This window comes from Aquila chrysaetos, chromosome 2 (genome assembly GCF_900496995.4).
Source record: "Aquila chrysaetos chrysaetos chromosome 2, bAquChr1.4, whole genome shotgun sequence".
Lineage (NCBI taxonomy): Eukaryota > Metazoa > Chordata > Aves > Accipitriformes > Accipitridae > Aquila > Aquila chrysaetos.
In genome coordinates, this window is record NC_044005.1 from 26,646,419 (window position 1) to 26,672,828 (window position 26,410).

The 26,410-nt window shown below is 41.3% G+C and overlaps 1 protein-coding gene across 9 annotated transcripts in view; it reads right to left on the bottom strand.

Annotated features, from left to right (window-relative positions):
- Positions 1 to 2,998: 2,998 nt before the first annotated feature.
- Positions 2,999 to 26,410, bottom strand: part of TTLL5 (tubulin tyrosine ligase like 5) — a 145,550-nt gene continuing 122,138 nt past the window's right edge. For all 9 annotated transcript variants that reach the window (XR_005931968.1, XM_030003084.1, XM_041122018.1 and 6 more), the window contains 2 exons: positions 21,219 to 21,304; positions 2,999 to 11,632 (listed from right to left, as the gene is read on the bottom strand). Coding sequence is in view for 8 of the 9 variants with exons in the window: in XM_030003084.1 (XP_029858944.1) it covers positions 11,592 to 11,632; positions 21,219 to 21,304 (127 nt within the window). In the remaining variant the exon portion in view is untranslated. The remainder of the gene's footprint in view (positions 11,633 to 21,218; positions 21,305 to 26,410) is intronic.

A 26,410-nucleotide genomic window follows, 5' to 3' on the forward strand; every position in this document is an offset into this window, starting at 1 on the left:
GCCTGCCACTCTTGGCTGCCCCTCTGACTCTCCAAACCACAACTACTTAAAGTCATGTTCTAGAGACCACAGAGGTTCCTCCCTGTCCCCTCCCAATTCCTGGTCCCCAGCAACTGAGTGTAAAATGACACCTAGCTGGTTAATCGCTTGTGGCCAGGGCTTATCATGGTCAGCTCAGAATTCAGCTCCTCCATCAAGCCCTTCACAATAGTGGCTGCTTCCATATAGCTCACGTGAGGCTACCACAACATGTAATCAAACATCTCAATAAACTGTAAACAACCCTTCCTGCACCATCACCAGCTGGCTAGAGGTTAGCAAGGGTGGGTCAGTGGAGGGAGCCTGCCAACTTGTGTGACATCTTGGCTGGGGCACACATGCTCTGGTAGAGGCACTCCCCAACGCTTAGCTTTACCCCTTTAATCTCTCTGGGGCTCCTTGACCTGTCATCGGTGTGATGATGAAAGGTGCAGCTTTGATCAGTCCTGCAGCACTAATGTATTACTGTGCCCTGTACAGCTCCCCATGCCCATGCTTCCCTCCCCAGCCTGCCCAAGGAGGGAGCAAATAAATGCGTTAGGACTACACTACCATGCTGATAGGCCAGAAATTTAGTGGCTGCAATGGGGGAGTGGGGGGAAACCCAGATGCCAATTGGCTAGGATTTCTCTCTAATCTCCTTTTAGCAGCAGCCCCTGGGGAGGTTTTGGTTTACAAACTGCAATCTGTTCTTTGGTCATTGTTCCTCCTGAGCCCTGGGCTGGCTCTACTGCCCATCCAATTGAAGGGCTTCCTTGCTAGTAAAGGGGGGGGGGGGGGAGAAACCCCAAGGAGGGGGAGCTGCAAAGAGAGCTAGAACACTTGCACAGCTCACAATCCTACGTGGCACTTGAAGCACATCAGAACCACCCACAGATTAACCCTGGCAAGCCCCGTGAGGTGGGTCTGTTTTACTAACCCTTGTTCACTGCTGCTGCTCAAAGGCAGGGAGGGCTGGCAGAAGAACCAAGCCATTTGCCTCCTTGGAAAGGAGGCAAAATGGCAATGGAAAATCAGGGAAGAAGAGTCTTGGGGTGTCCAACCAGTAAGGACACAGGTAATCTCACGGTAATCCTTGAAGTCAAACAGACACATTACAGTTACTGCTTCTCTGTCCATCCTTCTGGTTCCCTAGCAACATTTGCAAATTAGACTTGTAAGACAGGATCTGAATTCATTTTCTTACAATTAAAATAGTTTTTTCTAGGGGTGTTTTAGCTATAATTCAGCAAGAAGCTATATTGTCTGCATGGGGTTAATAACAGATTGTATACACTCCTGGGCACAGGCTTACCAAAATGTTTCAGGACACTTGTATGAGAAGGCAGAGGGCAGTTCTCTATATGCTCTGTTACTAGCTGGCAAATTGAGGAAGACAATAGGAAAGAAAAAGTGGGAGCTTCACTGCCAACACTGAATACAGCTCCCAACAGTTCCCTTTTGTTATTCAAAGGAACAAACAAAAGCTGATGAAAACAATCCCAGCACACTTTCTGTCTCTCTAACAAAGATCAATGGTTAGGAAGAGTGAAAAACGCTATTCTGCACTGCTATAAGGCAGATCCTACACAGATGATCAAACGACCATCTGTGTAGTCCCAGCTTCTCTGTGGCATACTCTATTATAGCATGCAAGAGGCCTAGACCTGAACTTGAACACCTTGTTTTTCAGGCTGTAGTGCATTGTGGAGCTCTGCAAGGAACACTGCTTCAGTAAGTACAGGAATGTACACTGATATTTCAGCAAAGAATAGTCTTTGCAGACTAAATGAGTTCTTGTTCCCTGGTCTTTGGGTTGGACGGTCTCTAGCTATCCCACTGCACTTACAAAAAGCAGTAGCACATTCCCGTTACCACTGTGTGAACTGGGATATGCTGCTTTGTGTTTCACCTTTCCATAACCAACAGACATCAATACATATCGTAAACAAGGTGGACCATGTCCAAAAGTAATAAAAGATACAGAAGACAAACATACCTGTCCATTCCTCTAGCAACATCACAGCTCAGTTCTGCTCTGTCCTGTGATGTCTCATGTCTCTCTTTGTTGTAGTTACCAAATTTCCGTTCTCTCAGTTCACAGATCCTTTTCTTATCTATGCTGCTCTGAAGCTTTCCTTACCTGTGACTAGTGTCCTCATCAGAGCAGAAATACAGGAGGTCTCCAGGCTCAGACTACTTTGTAAATGAAATCACTACAGCCATCCCATGACAGAAGAGGATCCATTGCCAAGTCTTATGAGGCAGACGTCTTCAATATGGTCCAAGGTCCAATGCAGGGCAGTTTCAGTACCACAGACTGAGCAGGATGCAGCTCTAGGGCCAGCTCCATTGTGCAGAAAAGGTTTCTTACCCACTACAAGTGTTTCTAGTGGCATGCAAAACATTAACTCCATAGTATTGGGTTGTCTTCTCTTAATGGGTGATTGAAAGGCAATGAAATCAATCAAGCAAATAACAGTTTTCAATACATATGGAGCCAACTGTGATATCTACACACTTGCAAAACTATACTGATTTGCGTTAGTGAAATGTAATAGATGGTTGTATGGGCTGCTTATAACCTACATTAATTGTGGTTTAGAGTAACAGCAGCAATTTGGATACAGTGCAAGAAGGAAAACATGCCTTCCAATTCTTTAAAAATAACATCTATTAAAATAATTTTTTTTACATTCAAAAATCACTAGAATGTAGTGGTCAAAAGCTGTATAAAATCAATAACTAACATACATACTATGATGTTTAGTAAAAGAACACCTGGGCTTTCAGGTCTCTACTTTACCAATATTTTCTTCTGTATACAGGGAAGTCATTTAAGCCCTGGTTCATTTTTGATGCAGCTCCAGAAGTGATAGATGGAAGCAACTAAGCTCAGTGTCTTTTGTCCTCTCTTGAAGAGAGGCTTCAGATGCCCTGTACAAATGCAAGATCTTTTATCATGCAACAAGTCAACATATAAGAGATGAGACAGTTTTACTCATTGGGAAATACATTGTCTTAGAAATGAATTCAGATACCTCAACATGAAATACAGCAAATGAAAATTGCTGATTAATGGTTGCCATTCTCTTACTTCTCTAAACGACAGTAATGCATTTGAGATGCCATTTATGCCCATAACTTCAAAAAGAATATGGTACAGTACTTTGGATGTCACAGCGTATTTCCAGGAAAGACTAATTTCAAAGATTACAGACCTCAGTTACTTGGCTGCTTTTAGAACATCCTTATCTAGGGCTAGGTTGCATAGGGAAGATGGCAGAGACGGTCTGAAGGCATTCAACCAAGCAGCTGGGCCTTTTCCAGTACTGGGCTATGATTTCATGCAAATACACTTAGGGATAAGGACTTTTGTATCTAGTACAGAATAGAGGTTTCTTTACAGCTGTGGTTTGTGGCAACACACACACACACACACACACCCCCCCCCACGTTATTGGTTTCCCACATCCTTCAGACTTAGTGACCAGCTTTCAGGCAGAAACTCTGTCCCCTGTGGTATAGGCTGGCGCTGTTGAATTATACCAAGGAATACCAATCTTTCAAGCGGTATCTTCTGAGGTCAAAGATTTATTTCTCCCCCTTTCAGGGGGGTAGTGGTCTTTGTGCAGGGTGATATTCTTCGTCTCTCATTCCACTTAGTTGGCTAGGCAAGATGATACTTCATTGCTGTCCACAGAGATCAATGCAAGAAGTAATTACATGTGGGGGTTATGCATGTTGCCGAAAGCAAAGGTGACCTCCTTTTCTAGTCTGCCACCACTCAGATATTTCTCACTAGCTGTTTACAGATATTCATTCATCACATACAGAAATCAGCATGAGGGATTATAATAATGTATCATGGCCAGTGCATGTACATCACTTGATGAAAGAAGCCAGCTGGGTCATATCAAACCAGAGATTTCCTGACATTCTTCAGGAAGGAATTCTTTTTTCTCCTGAAGTTACTATCCTCTTCAGGAAGCAGACAAAACAAAGATTTGCTGTGCAACCAGGGGCAAATCTTACAGGATTTGTGCAATGCACGTAGTGCAACGACTGGGGAATGTCTTGGCAATGATGTTCTGGTCCTTTCTTGAAACAAAAATTTATGGTCTTTTGAAGTGCTGAAACCCTCTTGCAGGTAGACTAGATGCTTGGGAGTTCTCCACTGTTTTCAAGGATTTGTAAAAAAACTCCACTTGTGGGGGAAAGCAGCAGCAGACAGTCTGACTCACAACAAGAGTCTCTGGAAGACATCCAGCTTGCAACAAGCTGCCTTGCATGACACAATTTGATATCTGCCCCCTCAAAGGACACTTGCTACAGAAATCTCCAACTATATTTTAGGATCTGAAGATCTCATTTGGATACTACCATGCTAAGTGCTCTATTGTGCTAATCTGAAGAACTGGAAACAAACAAACAGAACAAACAACAAAGAGAAACAAAATAAAGGAGATGGCAATAAAATCTCAGGGAAGTATTGTGTGGCAGCAGTTTAAAATGTGCTGACTACACATTTTAAAATGTCTTTCATTTTTTATCAATTTCACCTGCTCTCAGCCAAGCCATCATTCAAAAGACCTAAGAAAATTGCAGAGCCACAATTTGGCAGGAAGAGCCACCAATCTTTATTCTTAGATATTTTTCATGAGAGATTTTCAGTAGACATATGGAGACGTGAGTTTTGTAGGTCTGTGGATAAGAAAAAAAAATTCCTAGCTGATATCATAGACAAAATGTATTCCACAATAAATTTCTGAAATTAGAAATGGTGGCGAAAACACACTTTCAGGAGGGAAGACAACCCCAGTTTGAATGGAGGAAGCATCACCCAACTGAAAGCATAAGTACTGTAACTAGTAGCACTAATGGGATGCCTACAACTTCATTTGCCCTCCCAGTAGACTCACAGCTGTCCGTCTGCACACTTTGAAGAATGGCAGAGACTTCCTAGGTGTATTAAATATATCTGACACAGCATGAACTTTCCAGAAGGTCATATAAATAAGGTAAAACCACTTGAAAAACATGAGGTGAATCCTATATAGTAACTGCTGGAAACAGTGGGGAAAAATCTCTTGCCATTTTTCTTCCCCAATCTCAGAAAAAACAAATTTTATAGTAGAATGAGGGAGTGATGACAGTCAAATATTTGGACTTGGCAGTAGAGGAACTTTTCAAAGATCCCTTCCTGACTTTTGACGTGGTATTACTCAAGACATAGGGATTAGATCAATAACCCTGAAAAATTTTTTTGAGTAGATTTTATGACTTTTGAACATAACTACACTGAGTACAGAAACTTGTCTCCTCTTTGTCTGGGGGAAGGAGACTACACTTTACCATTCCTATAACTATGGTGAAATGAGATTTTCTAAAATACTCTTGCAGGGACACCAAATTAAACTAATGTTCTGGGGTTGTCTTCTGTTGCACATCCCAGAACACCAGTAGGCAAAAGGCCGAATACAATGCTGAAATTGCTTTTAAAGGTAACAGCACCTCTTCCACCTGCCCCAAACAAATGATAAAAATTCTGGTAATAAAAGATAAATTTTTAACAGCCCCCCAAATTCTTAACAATTGCATCAATTTTGTTTTTTTAAGGCCAATTCAATTTTTTTGTTCAATAGGTCAGATAAAGAAGCTACTCCTTTTCAAAGAACATAAGATTTCTCAACCTCATTGTGTGCACTGTAGGCGTGGACTTGAAGAGGCCCTGTTAAGTATACCCTTCTCCCTAGGGAACCACTATGATTCACTGAATACCACTGGCAAAGGCTTCACACCAGGGTCTCCACAGTGATCAGTGATTCTTTCCTTTAAATTGGAAACAGCAGTGAAAACTCTTTTTCAATGAGGGCCAGTAAAATCCTTTTTTGGTAAGGTAACAGACAGAGCAGAGTCCTCAGGGCAGACTTGGTGTCTTGTTTGTCACCTTTAGTTCAGTGGAGTTTGTCCTCTGTGTTAAAACTGCATGGAGGGGCACAGAATCCAACAATTTTGGAGAAGATCAGCTTGCATTTCCTAACTGCTTATCTCTAAGGCAACAGGGAAACTTAATCTCATTCTTTGGAAAAGGACAGTAGGGTTCTAAAATGGGAAGAAAGCAGTTACCAGGTACAGTAGTTCTTTAAGATGTGCTGTGGTTGTGCACATTCACCCTGAAGGTGCTCTGCACCGAAGCACTTTGGAAGGCAAAGATGGCGAGAAGTGAAATGTGTATGAATAAGGTAACTTAAGAGCTTCAGCTAGTGGTGGGTATTTTCTTTTCCCATATTTAAGCGATTAACCATTTACAAACATCATATTATGAATTCCTTCCATAGAGCAACCTACTTTCCCCCAAAATCACAACTGTCTAGAGGTGGATCTTGGTGTCCTTTATGCTCTTGTAAGAGCTTTATCATTCTGAAAGCCTCTGCAATATATAGTGCCCACCCAGGCGAAGCTGTAGACAAGCTGCATGTGACAAAGTGGCAGATGTCAGCAGTGGAGACTTTTCTTAGAAAACCCAGACTGAATTCTGGTGGAACATGCCGCTGTCCTGGAAGGCAGCTTTGCCTTGGCTGTTCTAGTAGGCTGTACTGCAACTGTCAAAATAAAACATTCATACAAAGTCAGACTACAAAACTATCTAGCCCACCCTCCCGTTTCTGACAGTGGTCGACAGCACATGCTTGATAGACAAGCTAAAAATTGCAAAAGCCCATTGTGATACTTCCCCAGAATAGTCACTTAAAAGGTCTTAGAAACTTCCTGCTTGTTTTTTAGTTTTAATATTTAATATGCCCTAATAGATTACTTTTTCATGGACTTGTCTACTTGTCTTTTCAAACCACAAACACTTTTTTGTATCCACAACATCTTGTGACAAGGAGTTCCATGGGTGAATTACACACTGTGAAAAAAAAAATATCGCGCACACACACACCCTTTTTTTTTCTTCTTTGAATTTGTTATCTGCTAATTTCATTTGATGCTCCTACTTCTTCTAGTGGGCAAGACTGTCAACAATTACTCCTTTTTCACCTTCTCCCTTACACTCCTCCTTGACCATCTCTTTTCCAGTTAACCACTTTCTGTATGAAAAGAACTATGAATGTTAAGTTTAGTGCTCTTGGTATAGCCAATCTCAAGGACTGTTTGACTGACCTGATTCTGCAAAGATAAAATAAGGTCCTCGTGATGTTTGGCATAAACAAGGATGTCTTAGCTCTAGAAACAAGAGGTTCTAGAAAGAAGAAAAGGAAGTCAAGTCCCAGGTTTAAGTAAAGCTCAGAAGCTTCTTTCTGAAGAAACTCATGACAGATCCACAGGAATAATGTGTCCAGAAAGGAAATAGTACAAAGAGGATCAATCAGCCAGTTACTTTCTGCAACCAAAAAAATCCAACTATTTTAACACCTGCAAATACCCCATCCAGATTCAAACAGTGAGCCCAAGATTAATATGAGCAGCAAATGTAGGACTGACTGAGGAAAAAAAGTCCTTGGCAGTTTGATCAAGTAAATCTTAACAAAAATAAGTCAGGAGCCAGGCTAATTTTGTTTCCAGCAAATAATCCAAAATGACTGGAACTGTTGTATTAGTACAAGGTACAGGCCTGAAAAAAATGCAAGCTGAGAATCCAGTCTGTTCTGTCAACTCACCTATAAGTCGATGATCTCCTTCACAGGTAAAGAAGAAGAATGGTCCAGCACTGCCAGCCATTCAACTCCAAGCACACGGAGACTATCCATATTCCGGTATGAGGAAAAGGCACAGCATTAAGATTCCTACTAGTAAACAAAGGTCTTGATAACAAAACCTCCTGCCATAGCGTGGAACCAGATCAGAGATATGTATGTTGACCTTCCAGGCATCATAATGAGGAGCATTTCCAGCAAACCATGATTGTCCAAAAGCATATCTAGTGTTGAGAATTGAAATTTCTGTATGTCTTCATTAGCACCCAAGACTAAATGGTCTATCTAGTGCCACCTCCCACTGATGGCACTCACACGACTTGTGAGGCTGTTTTAAAGGCCAAGATGAACCATGTAAAAGTGAAGTTAATACTTCACATACTGAGTACAAGTCAGCTGCTTCCGGAGAGGAGAGAATCTAATATCCCTCCCTTAATTTTTATGGTATGGTATGGTCATCCCCTAAACACAGCACAAAATGCTTGCATGAACTCTGCATTACCTCAGCCTCCAGGACTCTGATGTGGACCTTACTCTTTTCAAGACTAACAAGCCTGATCCTCTGTCATTGGAACAGGCTCCTTAACTTAGAAGTGATGCAAAACATCACAGAGTAGGAGAGAAGAGGACCTCTTGGTTACATTATCCAGTCTCACAACTGAAGTAGATGCTGAATGATTGTTGGGGCCTTCTATTAGTAATTTTTCTTTTCTCACAGTAAAGAAAGGCGCTTTCAATGAAACTCACTGATGAATACAGGGAAGTAAATGTCATAAAAGCAGAGACAAACTAATCCCCACTTGAGGAGCACATATATAATTGTACTCCCCTCATGTGCAACTATTATAAATCTAAAATGGTTTGCTATCCTCCATTCCTCCCTTGTACTAGAAAACACTTCCTGTAAAATGCCTTCTCTCCAAGATGTGTGGGAAACAGTTCTATTCTCCCCACTGAATCTCTTAACTGAAGCAGTCTGAGAGGTTTTTGAAAAGGGACGGACGTGGAGGTAGCAGAGCTGCAAAGAGACAAAATACATATGTTGTCCTTCAGTACACAGTATCCACCACGCACAAACACATACACGGACTCCAGGCTGAGGAGTACAGGGTGATGGCAAAAACAAGAGGCTGGAATAGCAGGATTTGTTCCTGATTCTCTATTGCACATGCTCCCAAGGTAACAGCATTTGTGGTCAGAGTCGGGATCAGCAGAAGCCCAAGGCAAAGGAATACTGCTATTTCCTTTGATGCTCAGGCTGCCCTAATAGATCCTGAGGCTGAACAGTAGTTCAAGGTCTAGGTGTTTGGCTTCAGGTAAAGGACCAGTCTTGATATCCCTGGGGTTTTTTTTTATTTGTTGGAAGCAGAAGAAAAATTTTCCAGAAACAAAAGATGCAGGACTTCACTGCTCCTGAAGCTGACAAAATTCATGCCTTTGAAATGAGGGTCTTAGACTGCAATGTGGATTTCTCTGAATATTTCAAAAATCTTAGAGACAAGATGTCTGATACACTGCTACTAAGTCATCACAGTTACAGATGTGCTGTGGCTACATCTAACATGCAATGCAAAGAAGTTCAGAAAACATGCTGGCTATAACTGAATACAAGTCATTTTCCCAAAATGAGTGGGTGGGAGACTGGCAAAGCTGACACAACAATTAACCTATGTTCATAATAAGCCAGCACTAACTGGTAATTTGCCAAAGATGTAAGAATGCTGCCAATGATCCTCTGAAGACAATCACCTTTCCTGGTCTAACTGTGCATTTAAATCTCTATCCTCCAAATCTCTCTTATAGTTTTCAGTGGTGGCTGTGACAACCTGAACAAAGAAACTAGAGAGAATAAAAACAGAGATGAGAATTCCACAAGGATGTATACCCTATAGCTACTTGAGCCTGCACATGAAACCCAGTGGAATAAGGATAACTCAGATCCCCTGGGAGGAAGAAAGGAATGGAATCCATTATTTACTGAAGCTAAATCTTATAGGGAAATAGCCCCTCCGACAGTTCTGGAACAGAGCTGGAGGCTATAGCCAATACCACACATAAGCAGATTAGGCTATGAGAAGACAGACCCAAGGTCTTGAAGCCCGCAGCTGCTGAGGATGTGCAGAAGTTTGAAGTAACAACTTCTGCAACTAAATTTTCACTAATCATGAGCCGACAACTTGATGCACCAGTAGGAACATGTCTTCCAGTTCCAGTAGATCCACGGGTGGAATTCAGTGATTACAGACAGAAGGGACATGGTCTGAAAGTAATTTCACAAGATCTTACAAATCTCTTGGTCACTGATGATATATGATGGCAGCACAGGCAACAGACATATGATATGGAGATTCTTGAAGAACACAGCTGAAAAACGCAGAGAAAGTGAACATGATCATGACTGTCTAGGAAATGAAATATAAGCCAATGAAGTAAGAAAGGGAACAGCTACATCAGAGAACTGCATTTTGGACAAATGAAGTATTCAATGTCTGTCGTATGTGTAAGTGGAACAGAAATAGAAAAATGCACGTTCTGTCCTATGAATTCATGTCTGGAGCAAGCGATAGCGCAACCAACGGGGTATGAACATAATTATTTCATCTTCTCACAATTTATCTGGTCTTGAATGACAGAAAATATGCACAATTCAAGAGTGAGCATGAACACAATCATTTAAAGAGAAAACACTTTCCCCCTCTGACACTGTTTCTTCTATCAGCCATTTGGGTTGATCATTATCTACTTGCCAACACACAAGAATGATCTCTTAACACTGACTATACAGGCTAGAAATGACAGGGGAGCTGTGGAATAAGAAAACAGATCAAACAGGCTGTTAGAATCCAATCTCTGAGGGCTCCAATACAGACAACAGCAGATTTTGTACCATTTGAGAATTACAATCATAACACTTGGTGTTTTACAAGGCAGAAGTTGCAAAATACTGAGTTTTCCTTTAACCTGGCACCAACAAAGAGCCAGAGCTAAAGCTGCTTCCTGTTCATTTTAAGGATGTGTGGATCTTCTCTCCAATACATTTTCCAGATGCTGATGTTGTTTTCTAACACAAGCAAATTAATTTTCATAGCGGTAGGCAAATTTTAACTGGAGTGCTTCATCAAGCCACTATTGCAACTGATAGGAGCCACCTGGGCCCTAGGGTTCAAGCTTCAGTCTGAAAACATCAGCCAAAAAGTTTATAAAGCCTAAACAAACAGAAATCAAAATACAAAAATAAGCCACACAGAACATAAGCATCCAACAGTAAAACATAAAGATGGATTTTAAATCCTGTCCAATACAATGACAGCAAATATTTTGGGGGTGTGAATTCATAACTGAAATTATAACCAAAAAACCCAAATTAAATTACTTTATTCAAACCAATAATTTCTATGGCTCTGTGGCAAAATTCAAGATGGCAACCAACACGAATGTCTCCTGTCATATGTTCCAATATTTTTCTCTGTGATGGTTGCCATGTAATGACAGCAGAGAATCTTAGCTGTTACCAGACTGAGACAGACTGAAATGGCTAGGCAAAAGAGACTTTATGTTCAAATTTGGACCTTAGGAACAATACAGACAGCTGGAGGACCTGTGTCTTCTAGAAAGATCTCACAGTTAGTGATCAGGAAGAGGTGGGAGGAAGGGACCCCAAGACTCAGCAGCAGAAGCTCTCAGAGGCAATCATTCACCTCAGCTTGCAGGTGTATCACCAGCTTCCACAGATGTTCATGTACTCTCCTCAGTGGGTTGTCCTCTAACCAGGGCCTCCTCTTCACTCTTTCCTGGGTGTTATGGGAGTGTGGTGGTATGAAGTCACTGCTGCTTTTTCCTTTGTCCTATACTTGAAGCAACACCCTGGATTCCTCACCTGGTGTTCAGTGTCGGTCCTTCTCTGCAAGCAGAGGCTGGAAAAAACACAAACCAAAGATTCTGAGTAATCATAGCAGACTGTTTTGTGGGAAAAACTGCTGCACTGCTCTGCAAATCTCAGCCATCACGAGAAATCTGGATCTCTCTATCACACACCCTCTCTCTACAGTAACAGATGAGATCACAGATCAGTATGACAAAACCTAACTTAATAAGCTACTGTGTGAAAAAGTACTCCTGGTATTCCTCTCAAGCCCCAGAATACCTTCTTCACTCTTCACCTCCGAGTCATCTGACTCATCTCTTTACATGCTCTTCCAGTAGCCCTAAATCCTTGTCCCATATCAGTATGCTTTGTCTCTTTCTTTGTGTCTTTTACTTATTCGCTTGCATGGGAGTCTACTTCCCCACTCCAAAAGATGCTAAGGACCTTGGTGCAGGAGAGATGGGGGTGTGAAAAGTTTGATCTTTAAAAGAAACAAAATGGGGATAATGGGAAGAAAAAAAATTTTCCTTATTACAAAGATATGATTTTAATTCTACATACTGCGACATTTTCCTACTTAGGCATGTTATGGGAAAAAGTTAATGTCATCTTCACTTCTTTTACTTAAAAATCCTCAGACAGTCCTTTAAAAAGAAAAATCCAAAACACTTAGAAATGTACCAAGTTTATTTTGGACAGTTTGCATTTTACAGCTAAGATAGTAGGTAAAGCTTGTCCTGTGTATTTAGCACATCAGCTTGCTCCTAAATGTAAGTGACAGTTGTTGAGAACTGTTTATTAAAAATACTGCTATATTTAAAAAAATATGCTCTCCTTGAAAGCCCAGCATAGAGCCAAATGTCACACAGCACAGAGGATCTGGAAGGTTGTTTAGAAATCAGGATTGTGAGCTATGTCACTGCACAGAAAGTTTGGAACCTGAATTAGGAACCAAACTGTCAACAATGTGTATTAAGATAGGATACCAGTCCAGAATATCATCCCTTGGCAATATGCTGAAATTAAGGAAAACAAAGGCACATGAGAGAGGCAGCCAACTTCAACCTCATCTTCCTGTTTTGAAGAGACCTTTCAGCCTTCCTTTTCCTACAGTGATGCACAGTACAGTTTGTCTTTTCTCACAAACTGAATTAAAATCACTTTGTGTGAGCTCCTCTTGTATGGCTACCTTGAGAACTGAACACAGAGAGGGGCATTCCTATGTCTACAAGTAAATACGTAGGTTCCTACCATGAGTGCAGCTGATGGCCAATTCAATAATTTAATAAATATTAATGTATATAATTCTATGAAGTTTTATCATTTCAAAGCTACTGGTGAGCATTCCACCTCCTTCTGGTTGAATAGGGGGAACAGAAAAAAACCTCATTCCTGACAGCAGCCAACATTAAGGGTTGATTGTCCCTAGTGACAAGAGTCATTGCAGTGAATCACCACATACAACAGAATGAATCTCCTTTATTCTCTGCCTACCAGCAGATGTTAAAGTATCTGCCTGTATGTCTGTCCACATGTTTACATACTATTATGTCATCCATGACTGCACCTCAAAAGCTTTAACACTTTTGTACTTAGAACAGTTACACAGGGAGAAGAAAAGGATTACCTCAATTTTATGGGTATGATTCTGAGTCACAAGGAAATCACAGGAGCTGTGTAAAGTCATTTACAGGATACCTGCACACTAAAATTCAGTGCCATATAGACTTTCCCAACACAGATGTACACACCCTTGGTCAGACACCAGCACCTTATCTACTCTGCTTCTAAGCTGCAGGAATGAGACATAGCAGAGCACTAGGCTAGATGACAGCACTGGGTCAGGGACCCATGCTAACATTTTTTAGAGCTAGTTTGGGCTGTTTCATCACACCCACAGCAAGTCTCTGGCAGAACTGAGAAGCATGTCGAAGCCTCCTCAATCTAGTGTTGAAAACAGGAACTTCCTTTCTCCCTGAAAAGCTCTGATAATCCTAGAAATTCAGATTTTTTTTATCCCAGAGCAGAGGGAATTTCTACTCCTACAGTGATGCCCAGCATTCTCTTGATAATATATAGTGCAACTAAGAAAGGCAATAAATAGATGGGGTTTATTTATATCCATGGGTGACTGACACTAGCAAGTCAGGACAGCTGACAACAGAAGGACAGCCTTCCCTCCCCCATCTTCTGGGCACAATTTCAAGTTGGCTTGCTGGACTGGGCAGGCAAAGGAAAGCAGCAGTTCCAAGTCATGAAAATTTACTTGGAGGGGGGCATGACACAAACAGTACACACAACTGTATTCAAATGAAGTCTCCCTGCATGAAAAGAGCAATGAGCAGCCTCATTAACAAGTGGAGAAATTGTAGTGGAAGCCAGCATGAGCCCTCCTGCTCCCCATGTTACAGAGAAGACACCAGGTGGGCTCCTCACCCTGACTGCTAATGCCCTTCTGTACTAGAGCCTTCATTCTGATTTCTCTTATTCAGCTCCCTACTCCTTGGTTTGTTGTGGCTCTCTCTTCTCTGGCTCTTCCCCACATTTCATTTCATAACTTCAGACACTCCTTTTACTCTATTCACACACATTTTGGCTTCTATTTTTAGTCTCAATAAAATAATGCCAGATTAAAACAAAATCCAATTTGGATGGGCAAAGTCATCTTATAGGTAGCTTAATGCCAAAGGGCCAGATGTGAGATAGAAGTAGCCAAGATATTATATAACCTCTCCCCAGTCTTTGCACACCTGATCTTGAATGACATTTCCAACACAGCAAGGAAATACAGGCAGTTCGCCATCACCTAACTACTGAGAACAAGCAATGCTCAGCCTTCAGTCAGGCAAAAATACCAACTGCCTGAAGTCATTAACTTATCCTGCTTCAGAGTTTTCTTTGAGTCTGTCAGAAATGAAGGCTCCTAAAATTCAAGCTGGGTTCTAGTTCTTAAACAGGGAAGCCAATTCCTAGAGACTGTCCTTTCCTTTTTCTCCTGCTTTCCGAGTGGTCCTGAGACTTGGAATGTCCTTTCAGTGGCATAAGACCAGTAGCAATAGGAAAAATCTCCTTCCTTTCATAAAAAAAAAGGCAAAAGGTTGACTAAAGGTGTGAGAGGCAGGCTGCTCTCACAAGTTAAGCAATAAACGTAATTTCTGATCATTAGAAGTGAACACTGACCCTCAGCTCTAGCTGAGAAGCTATGACTGAGTTGGACATTATCTCCTTAACATCATCTGAGAAGGGCCTGGAATGCTGCTTTTGGCAGAGCTTTACACTCTGCTGGGATTTAATGAGACTTAATAACTGGATAAACTGGAACATAGTCATGCCATGTTGATAATTTGTATCTATTTTAAAGGTATTCGTTAGAGACATCAATATTTGCTCATTACTAGTCATAAGGTAATGGTTCCGTACTCCTTCAAAGAGTACCAAGAAATAGGGTGAGGAGAAGGTCTTTCTCTACCCTTCTTTCCCTTCTGGTCCATCTGGTACTACAGGCTTGTCTGTCATTATCTGACCTGGGACAGATGCAAAAACTATAGCAGGGAGAGAAATTATCTTTTCCCCCTTCCTGTTTGCCCTCTTTATGAAACTGTGGAAGTCAGCAGGGGAGAGAGAGAGATCCAAGATGTTTTTGTGATGCATGAAAAAACAATAGCTTTAGGAAGACAATTCTAAGAACAAATGTGAAACCAAATATCTTCCATTGTAACTGATTCTTTGCCCTCCCAAAAAGGGAGGCACAATAGCAGGATTCACCTCAAGCTCCACTGCTTTCCAAAATATGATAAAACGGACTGATTCCGTTTCTCAATAATCCTTTCCCTGCACAGAGACAGCACTACAGAGAGAGACGCTGACAGAATGTTATTACTGCTGTTGACAAAGGCTGTATGCAGGGTGAGAGGCTGCACTAGAAAAGTTTGATGCAAGGTGCTGGATATCACACTGCTGTTCCCTTTCAGTGACCCACCCAGAGCTTCTCAGCAGACAGGTGGCTCTGGAAGGATTTATGTGGAAGAGCTCATCATTACTCCATTCCTGGACTAGGATAAGTAATGAGGTGACATCAAAAGTTGCTCTTTTGTGTTATAAGATATCTTGTGCCTGAGTAGCCAAAGTAGTCTGAGGTAGAGGTTACTTGAGGTGCCCATTTGAAGGTCACCTTTCAAAGTCAAGACCACTTGTGCAGGCAGTCACAGCAAGAGAAAACCAGGAGGGTGGCAAATGAAGACTGGAATTAACAGGATTAGTGGGAGGGAGGAGGCGTACCAGCAATGTGCTGTGCAGAAACCTGAGTGATTTCTTTTCCCAGCTGCTCCTGATGAAGGATTTGGACAGTGTGGTGAGACCAGCTGAAATCATAGCCAAGGTTCCTCTTGGGAATGTAGTAACAACACAAAAATAAATACATTGGTGTTCAACAATCTACTGCCTTCCAAGGCTGCAGGGGAGCCTGGCAGAAGCTGGGGAAGCCTGGACAAAGCCGGGCAGCTGAGAATTCCACCCTACTGTAGCAAATGGCTGGGAGTCTGACACAGGCCATGCACAGTGGCAACAGTACATATCCCATCCCATCCCCACCCTTTACTCTCCAAGACAGTTGAAAGACACTGGCTGATAAAAGAATCTCCCAATCCCAGGTATTTTCTTTGTTTAGATCTGGCAAACAATACAAAGTGATTGTATGCATCTTGTTTAAATGCCTATTGGGTTTACTTGCCTTTTTTTTTTTCCTTTTGCTGGTGCAGGACAATTTTGAAGCTTGTACTTTTGCATACCTGCTAAAAGAACCTCTTCTTTCCTTAAACTTATATAAAAGAAGCTGCATTTCTGCAATAACGTTAATTCAAGCAGTGGGTAGACAACAGCCAGTCACAACTTAGCGCCTCCAATGTTAACTCTTAATTTCAGGTCTCCAGTAACAAGACATACATGACCTTCTTATGAAGGACCATACAATAATCTTGGATAGAAAAAACTTTAGAAATACACATTCCACCTGTAGATTTCCTGTAAAATGAAAAAAAACCTGGAGCGTGCTAGATGCAGAGAAGAGTAAGTGCAAAAGAGTGCTCCTTACTACCACTAGTTTGCAAGCAGGCCCCATTCATTGGTCTCCACTGGACCACACTGCTTGCACATTCATCTTATTTGGATGGTGTTCAGACACTGCTCTCCACCTTAGCCTAAAGAAGGAAATCACTAGAAAACTAAGAACAGCAGCCTGCCTTCTACGTGGATTAGATCCAAACCAGCTTATTAATCCCCATATTCTTCAGCTAGTCTCTTGGCAGTTCAGGATCCAGTTTTAAGCCCTTACAGATGATGATACACTTTATTTCAAAGAGTTGCAAACCTTCAGGACTTGGCATTCATGCAGATAGGGAGGCCAGGTGAATGGCCAAAGTAAACAGACAACTGTGCATCATCCTGCAACTAAGCTCAGATACAGACCTGGGAATCACAGGGAATAAAATCAAGTCTCTACTACCTAGCTCAAGAGGTTTCCTCCCTAGCTTCAGATGAGGTTTGACATTCACCTTCTTTATGAAGTATTCTCAAGAGAGCTAGAATACAAAGAAATTAGTTTTGGACTCATGCTTTAAACCAGACTAGGTAGAGATCTGAGACTTTGCATGAATTAGCAGTCTTCACTGCTGCCAAACTCAGATAGCATATTATTAACTTTTACCTCATCTAATCAGAAACTCTAATGCTTTTTTCTTCTCCCAGCACACATAGTGGAAAAGCCATGTGGAGAACAGTTATATAACCATTAGCACAATAAAACTGCATCACTGTTAATCAGTCTGAGTATGAAAAGGTGAAAGTCCTGTCAAGCCTGGAGCCAAGCATCAGTCTTGCCCAGTTTAATCATAATTCATATTTGTTTGTAATTATATAGGTTACTAGCACATTATATTTTTGCCATAGCAAAACAGAACCCCAGTGGCATTCTGTATTCTGAAGCTTTTAAAATAAAAAAATCACAAACTCTCAAGAAGTTCGCAGCAAGCAAAAGGAGAAGCACAAAGACAGAAAACAGATTTCACTCATAGCTGCTGTTACCTTTACAAATCAAACCAAATAAAATTGGCTGGCGTCATCAATTTGTGCATCCACTCCACAACTGCACTGAGGGGTTAACTATACTTTCAGATTGTTCCTGTCTTCAGGCTCTTGCAGACAAGAGTCCAGCTCAGGCTAAATTCTGGTGGAAAAATGACCCCTTTTTTACCTAGAACTTCACTTTCTTGAGAAAAAAAATTCATGTACTATTCACCTAATGCCACTAGAGAAGAACAGAAAATAAAACAGCAAAATATGGCAAGATGTCTCCATACACCTTACATTGTTAACATATACAGTAAAAAAAATGACCAGGCTGTAGGTTCCTTCCTTCATCATCTGAACTCGCCATATCAAACACAGCCTCATCAAGACAACCTGAAACTGAACAACCCGCTATACTACTTAGCTTAGCTGTTAGTCAGCAAGCTGTATTGCGAAGAAGACTTGGAAAACAGAACTGATTTCTTAGTTCACCATCACCCTATTTCACTAACACTAATTGAATTGCTAAATTCCATGAAGCAGGAAACAATCAGTGTAATGCTGAGGAACCCTCAAACTAACACAGAATAAAAAAAGCAATGTGATAATGGCTGTATTTTCAGAATGACTGACAACCCACTAGCAGCTAGGTGTTCAATTTCAGTGAAAAATCAGGTCAGAAGCATTTTGAATGTTCCCTAGAGGTAGTAATTCTTAGTATTTCTTTAATAGCATAAATCTTGTTAAACTTTCAGGAACGTTGATAGGAAACTGTCTTTTCAGACACTACAAATAACCCCCAAATGATAGCTTGCAGATTTAGCTTCCTGTCTGTAGATACTCATGACAATCTCTGCCTTCCCTCTCATCATGCCAATGGTGCACAGCTCACACACAATTTCTGCCTCTCCATGAAATGAGGATGAGGCCATAGGGATGAGAGGCTGCCACACTTCCATTGTAGTGATGACTTGTTTCAGAATCCTGAGTTGCTTTGCAGAAATGCCGACTCCTATTCTCCCTTTTATTTTGTCTTGAGGGATCTGTCCTCAAGAGCTTGAGCCCACCACACAACAGTATCTACAACTGGCATTCTACAGCTGCAGTACTAACCACCAGTGAACTGTTTTCTGGACAATCTGGTTAAAAGTTTCCATACTGCCTGACTCTCTGTTCCTTTGAGCATTATACTTACTTCTGGTTAGATCATTTGTGACGCCTTTATGCTTCATCTCTGCAGAGCCCCATAGCTATCCTCAGATAGGCTGTTAGAGGAGAAGGCCTATTCAAGCTTCTCAGACATGTTTGAACATTTCTCTGTGTGTTTATACAGAGGTTCTGCCTGGTTCCTCTTTTATCTCCGCAACTTTTCACAGCCTTCTATCTTTAAATGCTTGCAGTTTATTCTGTAATCTGCTTTATTACTTGTATCTCCAACCCCTCTAGTTGGTATCCAGGATACTAAATATATGTGAAACAGTAACCCCAAATAAGCTGCTGATGAGGGAAATCAGGGCCCTAGTGTAAGCAATCAATGGGGAGAGCGAAGAAGAAAAACAGCTGTTCCTGCAGGAAGGACCAGAGTAGTTTCTGAGACACACAGACTGGGCACAGCAGCCTCTGACGCATACCAGTGGCTTGGTGCAAAGCTGAAGAAAATATCATTCCCCAGTTTCCAAGAACAAACATTTTGCTCTAGTTAGTTCAATCACCGCAATACTTAGCACTGTTCTTGGCACTATATACCTCTTCTAGCGACAAGGAAGCTTTGAGTGACACACCCACCGTGGTTCTGCTAGCCTACCCCTAGCCAAACCAGAGTTCTATCTAAGCCTTCACATTCTTAGCTAAATGGCAGGCTAAACCCTTTGTTTCACCTTCAGAGGGGATAACTTTAGTACAGAGCAGCTAGCCTAGTCTTACAGAAAGAAACATGAGCTGAAGTTCTTCTCAGTTCTCACCGGATTACAAGTACTCCTGGAGACAGTGACTACCCTAAACTCTGTAGCTGTTATCTACCCTATATTATTCCTGCAGCTCTGGCTGTTGCCTTCCATCATCAATATTATCAACAACCCTCATGCATGCTCTGCATAAATACTGACAGAAACAGGGAAGGATGGAAAAATGCTATCTACAGTTATCACAGACACACGTAACAACAGCAGTACCCAGAGGAGATGGAGAGGATCTCTTGCAGAGGTTAAAATTACAGCATGACAACTGTGAGAGTGCTCTTAAAACTGTGAAAAAGAAGGCAGAATTCAGCACACAAACACCTTCATGTAAGTCCACTCAGCAAACCAGTTTGGTCAATATATTGAGAACTCTATTTTTACATTTACCTGTAAATTTATGTGTAACCTTGCTTTATATACTGGACTAAACACTCAATTTGAACTATACAGTAGATCAGAACTTTTGCCTCAAGTATACATACACTACAATGTTGACATAATTTTATTTATTTTGATAATCCCACTATATTCCATTCCTACACTGCCATGTTCCAATGTGCTGTAGGGTCTTTTTTATTGACTACGGGTATTCACCCTATAAAATTTCTAGTAGGACAACTGGAGTTTTTGGCAGGTGGTAAAGCGTGGGAGGCAGTTTGGAACTGTACGATAAGTGCATTAGCTGAATGTTTGTGCTAGAGGATCAGCAATAAAATCACTGACATTAATAATGGAAATGTCATCATTAAGTTTCAGATCTAAATATCCAAGAGATGAATCGGGTAGTTCACCCCTATGCAAACTTTTCTTTCAGCCTGTGAAAACACAGACATCACTGCATTAGTGATACTCAAGTAATGTTTTCAGGGTTTTCACAGCAAAACAAAAGGTCAGAAACATAATTTTTTAAAGCATTCTAGACCATAATTTGTACATATATTCCATTATAGCACCATCACAAATTACTGTGGGCTGTGGGTAATATGGGTTCATCAAGCCTACACTCTACCTGCTAATACATTTGCATCAATGAAAAATTGATTGGGTCCTCATTTACTGAGACCTTAACGGCAGATAAACCTGTTTGAATTAATTAGCCACTATGGAATGATGAAGATTTGATTCTATAAGTCTCAGTGATTTTCCTTTCGGAACTTTCACTTCTACTGATTGACTTCACTATGCAGCTGATTCACAAGTCTCAACTATGTCTTTCTGAACTAAGGGGCTTTTCTGCAAGACCGAAGAAAAATGTAAAGAATGTCCTGGCCCTTCATTACGGGCCAAGCTTAAACAACAGAGCATCTTTGAGCCAAAGCCTAAAGCAAAGAGGAGCCATTTTAGCCAAGTTTTTTTTCCCAGCCACATTTTTAGGGATCTTCCTCTTCCAACTCTATGAAACTCAGCCTTTGCTCCCTTCTGTTTAGTCTTTTTAATCCCAGGAGGAATAAATTCCCTGCACAGCTGAACCCAGACTGTTACCTAGGAACCACTACATGCAGCTGTGTTTCTTCTTCTTGCTGAGAAAGTTTTTTCCCTGCCAGTTCTTGAGAAAGATGAAAGCATCCCAGCATGCCCACCCCCACTTTCCTGGTCTTTGGCACTGGCACTCACCTGTGGAATTTGTCCCTGGCTCACAGGATGCAGCACTGTGAAGGCTGTTCTGGAATCCATTCAGTTGCCTTTCAGTGGATGTCACCCTAACGGGTAAAATCATCAAATTAGACAGAGATAAGACGACATATACCGAGGAATAATAAAAGTCTCAAAAAATTGAGAATTCTCCTAGTTTATATAATCTCACTGGGATTGTAGCTATGAAGCTGTGCCTGAACATGGTATGAAAAAGGCAGCAACAGCAACTGACTCCAAAAAGGCAGAGCAGACTCAAGCCACCAGCAAGACTGTAATGTGCCTAAAACACTTAATTGTCCCACATGCCTTGGAAGCTGATTCTGGAGGATAAAGGAGATAGTGAATGATTTTGGACCACCAAAGCACAACTCAGCTGTGGTCACCTTATTCCAGTGATTTGAAGTAAAATGATTAAGCAACCTTAGAACAGAAATGCACATGCTGGCAAAAACATGCTGCATTCAAAAGTTAAGTCCTTGCACCTTGTCCCATTTAGGCAAGATTTCTCACTTGTCTTGGAAGTGAAGCCCCACAGGATGCATTTAATCTCCAGTAATCCCGTGCCAGTCCTCAAGCAGATAGTTTATGCAAATTCTCCTGCACTTATCTCAGCATTTGAGTAACAGCAAAACTACATTCTGTGGAGTACAATTGCATCTCCTTTAACTGTTATAAAGATTCATTACCAAACTGAGACCATGCCCTCCTACATAAAAAATAGTTCTGGTCACAAGGCGAGGTCAAGCTATACAGCTGCAATGACCTATTCTGTCCTTAAAATCTATGCAATTGATTCATCTACTCCTGGTTTGTCCTATCCTCCCTTATCCCTCCTTGCCTTTCTTCCTTCCTGCCCAACTCTATTCTGATCACTCCAGACTTCTGCATGTAAACTCCTGTCTCTCTGCCAGCGTCCTTCTCCTTCACTCATTCAGCTCTGCAGTGTTACACAGTTACTGTGAGCTCTTCCCCAGAAGAGCACTGTAATCTCCAATCCCCATGTGATGCCCTGATGACTAACAGACCCAGGCACATGTGCAGTTTCTACAGTTTTGTCTGAAACCTTTTGCTTTCAGATTTCGAAGTCAGCAAGTTGCCAGTAATCCAGGTGTTCCTGGCAGCTAAAAGGCCAGTGGGGGACTCCTGTATTTTATCTCAGTTGGATTTTAGTTAAATAAATTGGAGTCTGTACAGGAAAGGAGAGGGATGCAGATATGACATTTGCAAAACACAACCTCTTACTTCAGTCAGCCATAATTTGAAATGCTATTGTCAAATGAGGTGCCTGTTTCTATGTTTATTGTCTCTTGGAGAGAATTTGGATCTGTACTTATGGTTTCTTTTGCTGCTGATACTGCATGGTCCTTCTGGGAGCTGAGAATCCAGATGGATCTTTATGCTTCTTACATAGAAATTCCATGCTCATAATTAGGTTGTCCACTTTGTTAATGCAGCACAATGGACAGCCAAATTCAGCTCACCTTACCCTTCTGTAGGTAGAATGCAAGACTAGTGGTTGAAACTGTCATCAAGAATGCCAGCAAATACAACAACAAAAAAACAAAACAGGGAACAGTCACACTTCTACTTTAAAGTATGGTTTATGTTAGAGAATCTCCTTCTCTCTACAGACTTTCCCTTCTTCTTTTCTGTCTACCCACAGTGTACCCTTGATTCTTGCAGTTTCAACTGTCACCTCCACACAGCTCATCCTCAGATCTGCTTCTGGGTCATTGATCTCCCACCACCACTAAGCTCACCTCTCAAGTTCTCTCTGCTGTCCTGATGGAAGCTCCAGTGCCAGAACATATTCACTGCTTAAACTGAGTTAATCCCTTTCCACTTTCTCCCTCCTTGGGTTGGCTGAAAGCCTACTGCCTTTCTCAGCTTCCTGCTTTTAATGTCTGTGTTGTTTTTGCTTCCACTTCTCCAATGCAAACCATTGTTATGTTCTCCATTTCTTTTTCTTCAATACTAACAAAAACAGTCCCCACTGTCCCCTCCACTTAAATATCTGTCATTGTCCTTTTCTATCTCTTATACAGCTAACCTCTCCTTGAAACTGATACTGACTTCCTTCATTTAGGCACTAAACCAGCCCTACGCTGCCCAGCCTTGGACTGCAAATTTGGAAGATGCTCTTGTTCCACAGGTGACAAAGAAATACTTTCTTGACTAAATTCTGAACACCTTTGTTTAACAACCTATTCCTGGGACACTATGAACACATCTAACAGTCCAGGGGGTACAGAACTGACACTAATAAATTCACATCACAAAAAGCCCAGGTTTGACAAGAGGACAGCAACAGATGTGAGGACCCAGAGCCAGGGAGGCTTGTTCCTCTTTGTTGCTCTTGGACAGGGTATCTCTGCATGTGTATCTGTGTGTATGATCTGAGGCTAGCCAAGGGCTAAGAGCTACAGGCCTAGTAAGCCCAGCTGTGTCAGGGTGTTAAATCAAGGCATGTGTCTCAGATGCACTGCTTTTGCTGCCAAAAATGTCTAAGGGTCAGGCAGCCTGATTAACCCAGATGCTCAGGAGCTAAAAAAACAAGCGTGCCGCAGTAGAGCAGTAGCAAAAAAGTGAAAGGGGTTCCAGTAACAGTTAAATGCTTGCTCTCCTGCTGCCTGTCCTCTTTCCAGTGGACACTCAGTTTGTATGTGTGATGTACCTGGCTCAATTAAGACATTTCACGCATGCCTGTGAATAAGCACACATAGGCAAGGCTGGATACAAACCAGAACCATAGTGTTTTACAGGGCTCGCTCTATGGCCATTGTTCTACTTTTGGCACATTTGCCAGGCTTGGCCAGCCTATCCTAGAACAGCTGGCTACTGCCATATCCAATTGCAGTCAGACTCCACCCCGCCGTGGGATGGATTTCCTGAACCCTAGAGAAATGCATCACCTCTACCCTATTTCTGTACTAGTTACAATAGAGCAGAACTTTGGCTTTTCTGCTGCTGGCACCATGCAAAGCAAATATACAAAAGAAGAACAAGGTAGAAAGATTTTGTATTGTGGTGTTGGGACTTGAAGGGAATATTTGTTTTGAAAAGCTTCCTGAATAGAGTTGTTGGGAATGACATTTACAGAGAGGTTCAGTACAAGAAATTATGCCATGTTGATTAACATCCCCAATAGTTTGTGATGTTCCAGTCTATTGCTGGTAAACTCGATGATCTTCTTGGGTTCTCTGCCTGATAACATCTTGAACTATATGCTCCTTTTCTCTACCTGGCATTTCGTCTCTTTATATACAGTGGTCTAACACTGACAGCTGAATTTTTTTTGAGATCTTTTCTTTGACTGATAGTTCTGTTCACAGGCTGTCCAAGGCCTTGCTCTACTTGATGCTGTCATAGTTAAAGCAGGTTTCTGAGAAGTTACTATAGGAATGATAGTGCAGAAATTTGCATTTAATTTGAGTTAGTCATTCCTAAAAGCAGAAGGATTTTCTAGCTACCACCTGTACCAGTCCACTCTGGGTTCTGACAGTTGAGCTAATATATTTTTCTACTTTGCATGCTGTCATCTGCTACGTGAAGATTCAACACACCAAATGCTGCTTCCAGGGACATCTGTTTCATTCCACAGCTTACGACTACTGTATCTGTGACCTCTGTCTCAAAATGTTGCTATCAGCAGGTCTCTTCATGGTTCACAGACCTGCCAATAGTAGTGGCAACATGAGCAGTGGAAAGGACCCAGTCTGACTCTTAGAAAGAAAGAAGAGCTTGCTGTGTTAGCTGTTCAAAAACTATCTTTCTACTTGTGATATGAACACATTTAATCAAAACTATCGAGTCCCATGAGACCATTTTATGGGGCTACATTTCAGCGTAGAGCTACATATTAAATCATTTCTCCCAGTTAGTTTTTTTCCACACCTTAATATGGGCCCCAGCTTTCCATTCTGTTAGCTTAAGCAAGGAGTCTGCTTTGGACATAATCCATTATAAAGTCAACCTACCACCTTTTACAAGTTGAGAGACTGAGAAAACAAGAGAGGCCAGGAACTGAGAAGACAAGACTGAATTGTCTGGCTGTTCCATTACTTTTTTCCTTTATGTTTTAACCAAGGAAGTGCCCAAGTTACTAGATAGTTTTTAATTAGTCAGTAATGTTCATCTTTAGCATCTCATTCTGTTTGTAGTTGAGTTTTCCACTTCTTATTCTTTTCTTCCTCTTCTGGAAGCCACGTGTGCTGGCTGGGAGAGAACTGATAACACATGCAAGGAAGAGATAGGTCAAAGAGACAAAGTTGATCTTAGTTTGTCTTCACAGTCCAGTCTCTGGAGAAATTCTACAAACTTTAAGAAGATGATCTTTATTAAGATGTTAAAAGCCAGGCGGTGCAAGAGCAGACAGAGAAATAAGGTCTGGCTTACTGAAATTTATGAAAACAAACAAACAAACAAAAAAACCCAACAACAAAAAAACCCCCAGACTCAAGAGCTTTAACAACAGAATGGGATTAGTTTCAGTGAGTCTTGTGGAAATAATATATAGCACTGAGATCTTCTTTGAGGAAAGAGATCAGGAAAACAGCCAACAAGTATTGGGGTGTAAGAGTGGGCAGCAAATAAGAAATGACCTGACAGAGAAATGAAGCAGCCAAAAAGCCAAAATTAGATTAGATGTTATGGAGAAGGATATTTGTCATGTCATAACCTAAGGATATGGTAGTCCCACACTGGAAAAGTGCAATTCTGCGTGCCACAAAGCAAGTAATCTGACAAACTGAAGAAAATACAGTAAATTCAAGACAATTAAGGACTTGGCAGGTGGAACTACTATCTGAGGTTAACAAAACCTCAACAAGCCTAAGCAACATTAGGAAACTCCAAGAAGTAGGAGGATATTCAAAAGATGAAAAGTATTTGCAAGGGAAAGTGTTTAGGGTGGTTCAGGAAAGAGGAACAAGGTACAACAAAGGAAAAATTCATATTGCACATCAGGAGAAACTTTCTGATAATAAGGTTATCTAGATTCTTAAACAGTCTTCTATAGCACACGGTGGGGTTTCTGCCACTGGAGTTTTTTGAAAGCAGACTACACACAGTGTCCGAGAATACTTTGTACAGAATAACCAGGGACTATAAAGAACAGGCTGGAGCATGCAAGACATCTTTTTCTTCTCTAATCTATATTCCTTTGACACAGA